The 12,152-nt window shown below is 33.5% G+C and overlaps 1 protein-coding gene across 6 annotated transcripts in view; it reads left to right on the top strand.

The window, feature by feature from the left end:
* The window catches only part of Usp34 (ubiquitin specific peptidase 34), a 194,577-nt gene that overhangs the window by 64,936 nt on the left and 117,489 nt on the right, over window positions 1-12,152 (top strand). For all 6 annotated transcript variants that reach the window (XM_074049804.1, XM_074049807.1, XM_074049805.1 and 3 more), the window contains 6 exons: window positions 753-967; window positions 3,411-3,526; window positions 3,619-3,746; window positions 6,231-6,320; window positions 8,240-8,335; window positions 10,513-10,595. In XM_074049804.1, coding sequence (XP_073905905.1) covers window positions 753-967; window positions 3,411-3,526; window positions 3,619-3,746; window positions 6,231-6,320; window positions 8,240-8,335; window positions 10,513-10,595 — 728 coding nt within the window. The remainder of the gene's footprint in view (window positions 1-752; window positions 968-3,410; window positions 3,527-3,618; window positions 3,747-6,230; window positions 6,321-8,239; window positions 8,336-10,512; window positions 10,596-12,152) is intronic.

Below are 12,152 nucleotides of genomic sequence, written 5' to 3'. Positions count from 1 at the left end.
GTTGCTGGGAATTGAACCTAGGGCTTTGTACATGCTAAGTTTGCCATGTATCACTAATTCCACCTCCAGTCGCTCCAAATTAGTATTAACTCTACCTAGATTATAGTCTTAAATTGTAATATATTCCTTTAATTATCTCAATTTGATTCTATAGTTGTATGAATAAATGTAAATAATTGTTTATGGTTTCATATTGTAGCTTTAACTTCATAAAATTTATAACAGTATTTTTGAGCTTTCCCAAAGTGGTTCTCTTTTAAATTGTTCTAGTGATGTGTATTAATCTGTATATATTGTAAAATATATGTGTATATTGTTTAATTTTCAAGAAGTTTAACACTGGGGTCTTTGTAGCTGTTTTGAGGGGGGCAGTACTGGGGATTGAACTAAGCGCCTTGAGTTTGCCAGGGAAGTTCTGTACCACTTGAGCAATGCCCTCAGTTAGTTTGCTGTTTTAGATAGGATTTTGTGCTTTTGTCCAAGGTGGCAAAAGCCTCCCAAAGAGGTGATTCTGCCTGCCAAATAGCTGGAACCACAGGCATATGCCAAAATACCTGGCCCTCTTTGTAGCTTTTTAAAAGTTTTCCATATTTCATTTTGTTAACCATATTTTGGATCCTCAGCACCCTTCCACAAATAAAATAATGAGTCTTTATTTCTGATTATATTATAATATTTGCCAAATATTTTAAGGGAGATTTTTTTTCATGATCCACAAAATTACTAAGTTTGTGCTTTTCTCTGTATTATAGGCATATGGTTGATGATATGCTAAGTGCAGATGATGTAAGTTGCAGTAGCTCTCAGGTCAGTGCAAAATCAGAAAAAAATATGGCTGATTTTGATGGTGAAGAATCTGGATGTGAAGAAGAACTAGTTCAAATTAATTCACATGCAGAACTAACATCTCATCTCCAACAACATCTTCCCAATTTAGCATCTATTTACCATGAACATCTTAGTCAAGGTAAGATTCTGTAGTAAGTAAAAATACTGCTTTTTTTAAAAGCAGGAATAATTTATCACATTGTTAAAAATAATCAACAGTTAACATTAAATGTTTTTTGCCTCACACTTACTAGGTCAACATTCTACCCCTGAGATACTCACAGCCCAATAAGTACATTCTTAATGTTTAGTTATCTGGGAAATGCAAGTTGAAACCACAATGAGGTACTACTACACACCTATCAGAATGGGTAAAACATTAAGAATGTGCAACAGCTCGAACTCTCATACATTGTTCTCGAGGACTATAAAATACAGATACTTTGGAGAACTTTGCAGTGCCAGGAACCAATTTCTTAGAAAGTTAAATGTACACCTATCATTTCACCCAGCAATTCCTGATACAGATTTTATTCAAGAGAAATGTGTACATATTTGCAAAATGATTTGTACGTGAGTGTTTATACCTGATTTATTCATAAGAGCCTGTTTGGAATTAATTGATTTATTGAATTAAGAGGAAAGAGTACCACAGATGAATGTCAGAAAACAAACATTCTGAGTAAGAGAAACTAGAAACAGAAGAGTATGCTGTATATTATATATGTATAGTTTTAAAGCAGAAATAATCTGTCCTGACAGAAATGTACTCAGTGCCTGCTTAGTTTAGTTACAAATACATTGTTTGGGGAGAGAGGTAGGGATTGATTGTGAAAGGAACTTTGTGGGTGGTAGAAATGTACTCTACCATATTATGTACATTATATTTTAATAAATTAATGTTAAAAGGTAAATACTAAAGCATTTCAACCCACAAAAAATTAAACATAAAAAAAAGACAGTCCAAGGACAAGAGAAGTACTAAATTATGTGTCTAATAAAGGGCTCATATCCAGAATATAAAAGAACTTTTATAACTCAATAGTAAGACAGCCTAATTACAAAATGGTAAAGATTGATCTCACCAAAGAATGCATAGGAAACAGCTGTGTGCCGGTGGCTTAAACCTGTAATCCTAGCTACTTGGGATGCTAAGATTGGCAGGATTGCAGTTCAAGGCCTGCCCAGGCAAATAATTCTAGAAACCCCATCTTCAAAATAAAGACAGCTAAATGGACTAGAGGTGTGGTTCAAGTGGCAGAGTGCCTGCTTTGCAAGGGTGAAGCCCTGTGCTCAAACCCCAGTCCCCTCCCCCACATAAGAAGGTATAGGAATGGCTAATAAGTACATAAAAATATACTCAGAGATTCTGCTAAGTACTTGTTCAAATGGCTAAAATTAAAAAGTTGTTGAGTAGTTACAAGATTAGGCACTGGGATTGTCATAAGCTGCCTATGGGAAAATGGTGCAATCATTTGGCAATTTCTTAGTGTTATACATATGCCATGACACAGCAATTCTACTCTTAGGTATTTACCCAAGACAAAGTAAAGCTTATGCCTATCCAAAGACTTACTGCACAGATGTTTATGGCAGCATAATTCATAATAGCCCCAAACCAGGAACTATCCAAATATCCTTTAACTGGTAGACATAAAATAAAATGCAGTTCTTTTATCTAACAGTGTATGATTCTTTAATTAGAGGGAATACACTATTGCTAATATGTGTGAACGTGGATAAACCTCAAGTACATCCTAAATTATAGAAGCCAGACAGAAAAGACTACATATTGTATAATTTCTTTTACATGAAATTTTTACAGAAGGTTAGTTTATGATAATAGTAAAACAGAGTTAGAGAATGAGTTCAGGAGTTAACTAGGACATAGGTGACATTGCGGAGTGGTGAAATGCTCAAAAAACTTGGTTATGGACCTGGAGGCCTGGCTCAAGCAGTAGAACACCTGTTTTGAGAATGCAAAGCCCTGGGTTCAAACTCCAGTCCCACCCTCCTCCCCCCCCCAAAAAAAAAAAAAAACCTGGGTCATGGTCACCATTAATGCCATGCAGTCATTAAATTTCATAGTAAAGCTGTTTAAAAACAAAACTGTGCTTTGCTTCTGCTTAATATAACTAATGATTATTTAGCGGTATGTAATGTAATTGTTTAATTGAATATTTTGAGCAAATTATCCAACAAAAATTGTTTGCTTTTTTTTTTCCCCCCTATAGGGGTTATAAGAAACTGTATAGGAGAATATCTAGAGAAATGTACATTGGTTTGGGAATTATTTTAAAGAAGTTTTCTTCTTTATGCTTAATTTGTGTTTCAAGTGTTTACAGTTCTTTTGATATGTGAAAAATATTAATCATATTTATTATAAAGGAAATAAAACTTATTTCATTCTAACCTTAATTGTCAACAGTTTCTTTGTTTCCATTCATAAATGAAGTAATTGTGCTAATGTTGAATTTTCATGGTCTAAAATTTTCTTTGGATTTGTTAATTTTATGAGTGCTGTAATTCCCAGTTTCATTCATCTGCATTCCACTATAGTATTTCACGTTTTGCCCCATCAGGACCTGCGGTTCATAAACATCAATTCAACAGTAATGCTGTGACAGACATTAACTTGGATAATGTTTGCAAGAAAGGAAACACTTTGTTGTGGGATATAGTGCAAGATGATGATGCAGTAAGTTATTTAATAAAGTCAAAAGTGCATAATTTTAGCAAAATGCAATCAAGATAAATTTAACTTTGTGCAAATACATTTTTTTAAAACAGGTTAATCTTTCTGAAGGATTAATAAATGAAGCAGAGAAACTTCTCTGTTCCTTAGTATGTTGGTTTACGGACAGACAGATTCGGATGAGATTCATCGAAGGTTGCCTTGAAAATTTAGGAAACAACAGGTAAAGAATTTTTAAAAATGTTTACAGCAGTCAGAAGTTCTTTTTGTGCCTTTTTATTGGATAGGTGTGCTGTTTTCATAGTATTTAGTGTGCCCACATCAATCTATTTTTAGTATTTGTGGTTTTTATATTGTTTAGAGACTATTCCCTCACAGTATCAACATTTTCTCCTTCAATGGTGGTTTTTTCCAGCACTTTTCAGCACCCTTAGTTAGATCCTCTCTTATAGTAAAAAAAAATGACTGATAATACTTATTCTTTTCTTGATTTTTGAGAACACAGTACTGATTACTTTTTTTTTAATTGCAGTTATATGTTATTGAACTATCTCATGTTATATAAAGGAAGGTAAATTAAAAAGTGATTTAAACTTATGCTAAACATAAACATTTTGGAAATAGCATTGTTTTTCCATATGGGTGGATCTTTTATGTCTTAACTTCTATAGGGTATAAAAGGTTACTAACTTACGAAATTGAGGATATAAACTATGTACAGCTCTCATGTCACTCCTTCACTCAATAAAGTGGTTATATATCTTCTATAGAATGGCACATGCTTGTAATCTCAGCACTCAGGAAGCTGAGGCAGGTGGATCCCAAGTTTGAGGCTACCCTGAGCTATCTATGGAGATCCTGTCTCGGAAAAAAAAAAAATTATGGAACGGGAGAAACTGTTCACATACTATATATCTAACGAGGGATTGATTAGTCCAGAAAATATAAGGAACTAAAAAAAATTGAATAGCAACAGAACAACCTAATTAAAAAGTAAATGATTGTAAATGAATAACAGATACATGAAAAATACTAAATCATCTGAGGAATGCATATCAAAGCCACAATAAGGTATCACCTCACTCCAGTATGAAAAGCTGCTATCAAAAAAGATTCAAGTTATTAAGTGCTGGCCAGCCTATGGATAAAAGGGAACCCTTAAACACTGTTAGTGGTGATGTAAATTAGTGCAGTCATTATAAAGAACAGTATGGAGTTTCTGCAAAAAGTTAAAAATAGAGCTACCCTACCATATGATCCAGTAATTCCACTACTGAGTATAAATCCAAAGAAAATGAATTTCTTATGTTGAAGAGGTATCTACTATACTTCCATGTTCATTGAATTACTTAAGTGACTAAGAGATGGTAACAACCTTAAGTGTTATTAATGGATGAAGAAAATGTGATACTTACAAAGGAATGCTACTCTACATAAAAGAATGAAATCCTATCTTGTTTGACTACATGGATGAATCTGGAGATCATCATGTTAAATGAAATAAGCCTGCATTATCTCATTCATATGGAATCTCATAGAAGTTGATCTCATAGAAATTAAGAGTTAGAACAGTGATTTCCAGAGGCTTTGGGGTTAAGAGGGGGGAAAGGAGGGATGGGGAAATGTAGATTAATGGGTATTAAGTTACAGTTAAATAAAGGCAAGATATTCTGGTGTGGTATTGCACAATAGCGTAATTATTGATAACAGTGATAGTAATGGTATATTTCAAAACCTAGAAGAAAGTATATTGAAAGCGTTAACCATAAGTAAATGTGTTTAAGGAGACAGATATGTCATGTCATGTTACACTATTAGTATGTACAGAGTCTTTTTTTTTTTGTTTTTGGTGCATCTGTAAAGACCACCAGTTCTATTAAAGAATATTAATAGACCTCTGTTCAATTAAGGCCACATGAAACTGTATTAGTATTTTTTTTTATAGGAACACTATACTGTTTTCTAGTAAAAAAGCTTTTGGTTACAAAAACTAGAATGGAGCAAAACAAACTCAGGAAGTTTAGCATAAAAGCATTTTTCTTGAGTCTTAAGTTAGTGTTACTGTTCTAGTTGTATTTTTTTGGTGGGTGGGTGGGACTGGGCTTTGAATTCGGCTTTGTGCTTGCAAAGCAGGCACCCTACCACTTGAGCCACAACTTCAGTCCATTTTACTTTGGTTATTTTGGAGATGGGGTCTCATGAACTATTTGTCTCAGCTAGCCTGGAGCCTCCCATTCTCAGCTTCCCAAGCAGCAGGCATGAGCCTCTGGTGGCTGACTTCTTGAGGTTTATTTCATGCTTGAAACGTGGTATATTTCCATTATTAGCATGGTTCATAAAACAGTGATTCTCAACTTGAATATAAACCATAGTATGTGATAATTGGGGTAAAATGGTAACAAAAACTAGGTAAAGAATATTTTCATGAAAAAAAAAAAAACCTTTTAATATTCTTTCCTTGCATTTATACCCAGATGTTTATCATGCAATTTATTTTTAAAAGTCTTCCAAAGACAGTAAACTTGTATTTTTTGTCTAGCACATGTAAAATGAATGCGTACTTTACAAAAATACAGATGTTTGTGCTAAATATATGTAGCTTAATAAATCCTTTTGCATTTAAAATTTAGATATCAGAATTTCTATAAAAAGCTAGAGTAACTGCTAGTAATAATTTTATTCAGTAAGAGCCTGTTTCTTCTTTCAGATCAGTAGTTATTTCACTTCGTCTTCTTCCCAAACTATTCGGTACTTTTCAGCAGTTTGGGAGCAGTTATGATACACATTGGATTACAATGTAAGTAAATAAAAGACAAAAGTATTAAAAACTTTTTTCTAAACTATAGTTATCAGTTAAACTTTTGAGTAACTTATTTGCTTTTACTCTGTGCTAAAAAATTTTTAATTTCATGGGATTTAAATGTTTTCTTACTGCTTTCCTTCCTTCCAGGCCTAGGCTGGCCTCAACAGGCATACGTCACCACGCTGTACTGATTTAAATGTTTTCTTAGATTTCTCCACCATTTATCCCTGTGAAAATTATGTCTCTATCAATAGAAACCAAATTTTGTCTCAAACTACAAAGTTTGAGAATAATATTGTTGCTATTTGTCTTTGGGTGTTTTTGTTTTATTGGTGGTATTAGGGTTTGAACTCAGAGCCTTGCACTTGCTAGGCAGGCACTCTACTACTTGAATTCATGTTCCCAGGCCAAGTAGCAATCAAAATTACTAATTTTAGGGAGAAGATTTTTCTTGATACTATCCACTTGATTTTTTCTTTTATAGAGAACTTAAAATTAGTGAATGTAAACAGAATTCTTTCAAGCATAATGTGAAACAGCTCTGAGCTCCTGTGGTTAGCTGTCATCAATAATAGAAATCACCCTTATTGTGAATGTATTATATATAGCAGCATTCAACATTTGGAACACATTATCTATCTTTTTATTTTCAGGACTGGGGTTTGAACTTAATAAGCAGCTAGGCAGGCAATCTACTCCTTTAGCCATACCTCCAGCCCCACGTTATCTCTTAAAAGTTGTGGACATTTGAAAATCAGAAATGTTTATCTTTGAATCTTCCAAATCATTAGGTAAACATCCAACAGGTTACTTAACTGAAGCCGAGTAACAAGTGGTTTGGAGGTGGTTTCAAACCTAAGTCTTACTGATTATTTTCTTCCTTTTAATACTCATACTTCATTGAGTGATTGATAAGACAGGAGTCATCTATATTGAAAATACAGCAGTAGTAAAGATATCATGTAAATTACTTTAGCACTTTAGGAATTTTAATAGTTATTTTTCTATACATTTTAGCAGATATATTACTGTTAAATGTTGTATGAAATATATTTTGTAAATTATGGAAGTTGCGTACCCTGGGTGCTCTCAATACACTTATCACTACTTCTCACTATTTTTATAGTCTAATGATACTAGATTATTCTGAAACTTAACTTCTGGACATTTTTTTGATTTTTACAAAAATTGTTGCCTCAACATGGTGGCCCACATCTGTATTCTCAGTACTTGGGAGACAGAGTCAGGAGGATCATGAGTTCAAGGCAAGCCTGAACTGCTTAGGGAGGAGACCTTGTCTCAAAAAAAAAAAAAAAAATTTTTTTTTTTTTTTAATAAAAAAGGTTGCTATTGAAGCAATTGGCAAGTAAAAACAATTTAGTAAATAAACTTGTATCATGTACCTTTTATATGCCTGGTGAGATAGTAAATTCTGTGACTTAACAAATAAGGCACATAGTTTATTCTTATAGAATGCTATTTTATTTTCAATATTAACTGATATTTATAATAACACTGTGCCAGGCATTTATCCCCTTCACTGGTATTGAATATTTGGAGATTTAAGAACAAGGACACTTCAAATCCATAAAATTAGGAAGCATTGGTTTTGGGAGGAGAGGGAGGATAAAGAAGAATGATGGAGGGAGTGTGTTCAACTATAATATATTTGATATATTGGAAGAACTTTTGTGAATGCCACAATGTACCCCCACCCAGCATAATAAAAAAAAAAAATAGACTCTCACCTTAAAAAAAAAAGCATTACTTTATACCTTTTCACTATTCATATGTAAATAAAGCTTGTAAATTTTTGATAACTCAAAATTTTATATTTGAAGATTTTATTTAAATAAATATTTTATTCTTTTACCCTGACCTTACTAAAATTAATATTTTAAAAATTTTACCAGGTGGGCAGAAAAAGAATTGAACATGATGAAGCTTTTCTTTGATAATCTAGTATACTACATTCAAGCTGTCAGAGAAGGAAGACAAAAACATGCACTGTGAGTACCCCTAATCTAGGTTAAATGAGATGGGATTGCCTTTCCTCTGAAAGATAAATTTCCAGTACTTTCTACTTCTTTCATATAGTACATAAATGTAACAGAAAATTTTGTTTGTATAAAATTGTAAGAGAAAGAAAGGTAAATAGACTTTTTTTTTAAGTTTAAAGATTTTTATGCCATTTCTCTTGCAACTCTTAGTAAAATTGGCTTACATAAATTTTAGGGGTTGATAACCTAAAATTTACTGAAAGTCATTGCTTTTAGGAATTATAAGAAAACATTTATAAGAAATCATCAGTATCCTTGTCTTAATGTGTTACAGCTTTTATTCTAAAATTTGTAAATATCTGCTTCCAAAAATATATTTAGGATGTATTTAATTAAAAATATTTCTCTCAACTACTAAAATTAGATACTAGTATTAAAATTTTTAGGACGTGTATGGGAGATTTTAAAACTGGGTGTATTACTGACTAATATTGCATAATATACTTAAAAATATTCTCTGGAGTCACTTAAATCAGTGGTTTTGGATAATGATTGGTAAAAGTCACCATTAGTAGTAGTATAATGGTGTTTGAAACTTAAGAACGTGAGGGCTCAAGTGAAAAGAGCACCTGCTTTACAAACATGAAGCCCTGAATTCAAACCCTAGTCCCATCAAAAAAAAAAAAAAGACCTCAAAAACAACACTCCAGAATTTCTAAGAACGTGTATGCCTGAATTCCTAGAAGATACTTGTGAAGATCAGGTTTCTACTGATGAAATGGTTGGTGTGGATTGATGTCTACGTCAACAAAACTGGTTCAGTGTTAGTCCAAGCACATCAGTGAATAAGAGAAGGAGTTGTAGTGTTCGGAGAGAAAAACTTCATGTAGAAAACATCTACCTATTGGACTTAGAGAAATAGTCCAAAAGTCATAAAGCTTTAATGCATAGATATTCATCTCCAAACATGAATTAATTCCTATTCTCCCCCAAAATTTTTTTCTACAGATTTTGCTGTGTCTTTCAGGGTACCACTGTTGTTCCCAATCATGTAATACTTGGAGACTTGGATTGCTTTTTTCATATTCTTTTATTTCTTTACATGGATAATGATGATAGTGATAACAAAAAGTCGTTTTTTTTTACTGTGAATATTGTGTGTATATTTTGTTTTTTGCTTAGACTGACCTGAACTGTGATCTTTTTTTTTTTTTTCTTGTGGTACTGAGGATCACACCCAGGGCCTTATGTGTGCCTGGGAAACATTCAATCACTGAGCTACTTCCCCAGCCCTCGTGATCCTCTTTTTTTGTAGTTCCCACTGTCATTGGAATGACAAACACCTGTTATGGTACCCAGCCACTGGTTGAGATGGGTTCTTGTGAACTTTTTGCCTGGCATGGTCTTGAACCACAATCCTCCCAATCCTGTCAGTTAGCTAGGATTATAGGCAGGAGCTACCAGCATCTGGCACACTTCAGTGACTTCTTTTTGCAGGTAGAACAATGCCAAACTCTTCTTTCTGGCATTTTCACTGGCCAAAATCTGGACATTATCTACCTTCTCAGACCCATCTTCTCCTCTTCTTCCCCTGTAGACTAGCATACTTGCCTCTTAAATGCTGTTCTTTGGAAATGCTCACAAATAATTCCCATGTGAGCTTACCTATTTGACAAGCTTTCATAGCAGCTCTTATGTTAATCATTGAAACTGTCCATTGTAAAGTAACATTCAGAATGCCAGTTTTGTATCAGCTATATTCTTTATGAACTAGATTTATGGAAATTATGCTAAAGTTTATTATTTAAGGGATATAGTATTATCACTATAGAGACAGTGGTATGAAATGTGAGTTTTAGATAGAGATGTGGTTTTTCAATTTGCTCACTTCTAATTTATGTACATATTACATCATTTTAAAATGACATTATTTCTTTTGTTTCACTGTTGAGTATTAGTATTTTTTTTTTTGGCAGTGGTACTGGGAATTGAATCCTGGGCCCTGCGCTTGGTAGGTAAGTGCTCTACTACTTGAGCTACATCCCCAGCCCTTTATGTGCTTAAGTAGTAGCTATAAATTGTTATAATGGATTTCTGCTGTTTTAGTATGTTATTTTTAGAATTGATAAATATCTAAAATTAAGAAATAATATCTTTCATTTAATTATTTTAATGATTTTTTATAGGTATAGCCATAGTGCCGAAGTTCAAGTTCGACTTCAGTTCTTGACTTGTGTATTTTCAACTCTGGGATCACCTGATCATTTCAGTAAGAATGTTTTTTATTAAGACTTTTAATCCATATGTTTTAAGATCTGTGTTGACCCTCTGAATAGTCTATTTACATTTACCCATGACTTCAGGTTTTTGCAGTAATTACTCTCAGCATACTTAAAAGTTAGATCAATATTCAGACACTTTAATTGAGATTCTTATTTATGTTTTAAATAAGATTTTCCTCAGTTTTATTTTCACAGTCTCTCTTTTTTCTTGGCATTACTAGGGTTTTGAATACAGTTCCTTGTGCTTGCTAGGCAAGCATTCTTCCACTTGAGCCATGCCTTCAGCCTTTTTGCTTTATTGTTCAGGTAGGGACTTGTTTTTGCCTATGGCCAACCTTGGTCTGTATCCTCCTATCTCTGCCTCTTGTATAGCTGGGATTACAAGCATGTACTGCCCTACCCAGCTTGTTTTTCAAGATATGACCTCATTAATAGTGTGTGTGTGTGTGTGTGTGTGTGTGTGTGTGTATTTATTGTTATTTTATTTTTATTTACTTAATTTTTTGGTTTGGGTTCACCTCTTAACTGTGAGCCTATCTCTTCCTCCTAGTAGCTGGAAGTACAGACATGTGCCACCATGCCCCAGCCTAATCTTTGTAAAGTAAAGATTGATCTGGAATATTGAACAGTGTGAACCAGATCATATTCTTCATGTTAGATGTTTTTACAAGAGAGGAAGAAGCTTGATTTCTGTTGACCAAATTTAATCTTCTCTTGCTGCACCGATGATACCATCGTTTACTTTCCACATCCTTCTTTTTCTGTGTGTCCATGTCATACAAGCCTCACCTATTAGGTGGACACTTTCTTTTGCTGTAGTTGATATAGTCAAATTGGCATTGTCTTTGCTGGCCTGTGAATGGTCACTGTCACTCTCTTCAAGTCCATATCTGCATTTGAGAATACACCCTGTATTTCTCTTACTGTTTTTTATTATTATTATTATTTTTTTTTGTGGTGCTGGGTTTTAAACTCACGGTCTACATGTTGAGCCACTCCACCAGCCTTTTTTGTGAAGGATTTTTTGAGATAGGGTCTTACAAAATGAGCTTTTGTCCAGGCTGGCTTAGAACCATGATCTTCCTGAGAAGTATTACAGGCGTGACCCACTGGCATGCAGCTCTCTTACATTTTTAAGTCTGTAATTTCTTCTTCACATTAAAACTATTAGCAACAAAGGCCACTAACATTGCAATTAAAACAGATTCTGAAAACAAGGCAAAGCACCTGCTTTGATAGAAAATTTGTTTCACTTTATTTAAGTCATTTATTGTACTGCCTTATGCCTTATAACACAAAAGAAATAGAGAGTATGAAAATGTAAGAACCTGTCTTATATAGTGAGATGCAAAATCAAAACAATATAACTTCAAATCACTGCTAAGCTGTATTTTTTTATTTTACATAGTTTTGATTCTCTTGCGTTCACAATTATTACTGTCCAGATAAAGAAAAACCAAAAACTACTTAACCCTCATGATAATCGTACTTCTCCTTTGGCATAGTAGCTGTTATCTATAATGTGTTTTCTCCAGTTCTATGTA

This window comes from Castor canadensis, chromosome 12, assembly GCF_047511655.1.
Source record: "Castor canadensis chromosome 12, mCasCan1.hap1v2, whole genome shotgun sequence".
Lineage (NCBI taxonomy): Eukaryota > Metazoa > Chordata > Mammalia > Rodentia > Castoridae > Castor > Castor canadensis.
The sequence above is the reverse complement of the archived record's forward strand: the minus strand, read 5'-3'. Positions and strand labels throughout refer to the sequence as shown.